The following is a 1,209-nucleotide window of genomic DNA, read 5'->3' on the forward strand; positions in this document are numbered from 1 at the left end:
ATTGGGAGATATGAAAATTTGCCCCCTCCGTTGCAACGGTCGGTGCCTCCGTTGCAACGGCGGGTGCCTCCGATGCAACGCTCCCTGCCAACGATGCACCAAACCCAGCCTCCGTTGCAACGATCCCAGCGTCCGTTGCACCGCGCCCAGCATCCGTTGCAACGGCGGGTGCCTCCGATGCAACGCTCCCAGCCAACGATGCACTGCGCCCAGCATGCGTTGCAACGCGCCCAGCGTCCGTTGCACCGCGCCCAGCATCCGTTGCAACGGCACCCAGCCAACGCTGCACCGCACCCTGCTTCCGGTGCAACGGCACAAGGCACAACTCGACCACGCCATGCTCCCTTGGTGGTGCCCAGATGGGGCGTGCATGGACGTGTTTCCCTTCTTGGTCCTTTGGTGATCGGGGTGTGCGGCAGCCCGACGCCCGTGCTCGACCTTGGACCCGGGGCGAAGGACCCCGACGGCACAACACAACCACAACGGGCTTGCTAGTGTGCCTAGGCAACGTGCATCTTGCTGGCATTGCGCCCAGCAAGCCTTTCGGCATCTCACCTTGCTCGCATTGCGCCAAGCAAGCCTTTTGGCCAACTCGTGTTTCAGTGCGGCCGTTCGGTGCGCGAGGCAAGGACCCAGACACACTAACGACCCGCACACCACTCATCCACCACCAAGGTCCGCAAACCCAGCACGCAGGGACGAACAGCCCCCCGCACGCCTTGGAGCGTGCAGGCAAGCGGAAGCATACGGGAGTGCCGAGCCAACTCCGCTGGGCAGGATTCGGGGGAAGCGACCAAGAACATTCAAGGGACAGCCCGAGGCGTGAGGTGCTTCGGGCGATAATCGAACAGCCGCACCGTACCCTGCCTCCGTTGCAACGACCCCAGCCAACGTTGCAACGCGTCCGACATCCGTTGCAACGCGCCCTGCCTCCGTTGTACCGCGCCCAGCATCCGTTGCAACGGCCCCCAGCCATCGTTGCAACGCGCACAGCATCCGTTGCAACGGCCCCAGCCAACGCTGCAACGCGCCCTACCTCCGGTGCAACGGCCATGGCCAGCGTTGCATGGCGCCCTGCCTCCGTTGCAACGACCCCAGCCAACGTTGCAACGCGTCCGACATCCGTTGCAACGTGCCCTGCCTCCGTTGCACCGCGCCCAGCATCCGTTGCAATGGCCCCCAGCCATCGTTGCAACGCGACCTCCCTCC

At 64.6% G+C, this 1,209-nt stretch overlaps 1 protein-coding gene across 1 annotated transcript in view; it reads right to left on the reverse strand.

The window, feature by feature from the left end:
* The window catches only part of LOC110277220 (uncharacterized), a gene marked incomplete in the record, with an annotated part of 51,154 nt that overhangs the window by 4,558 nt on the left and 45,387 nt on the right, over nucleotides 1–1,209 (reverse strand). Inside the window, 1 exon segment of the mRNA XM_052256276.1 lies at nucleotides 313–441. Coding sequence (XP_052112236.1) covers nucleotides 313–441 — 129 coding nt within the window.

This window comes from Arachis duranensis, unplaced genomic scaffold, assembly GCF_000817695.3.
Source record: "Arachis duranensis cultivar V14167 unplaced genomic scaffold, aradu.V14167.gnm2.J7QH unplaced_Scaffold_19261, whole genome shotgun sequence".
Taxonomy (NCBI): domain Eukaryota; kingdom Viridiplantae; phylum Streptophyta; class Magnoliopsida; order Fabales; family Fabaceae; genus Arachis; species Arachis duranensis.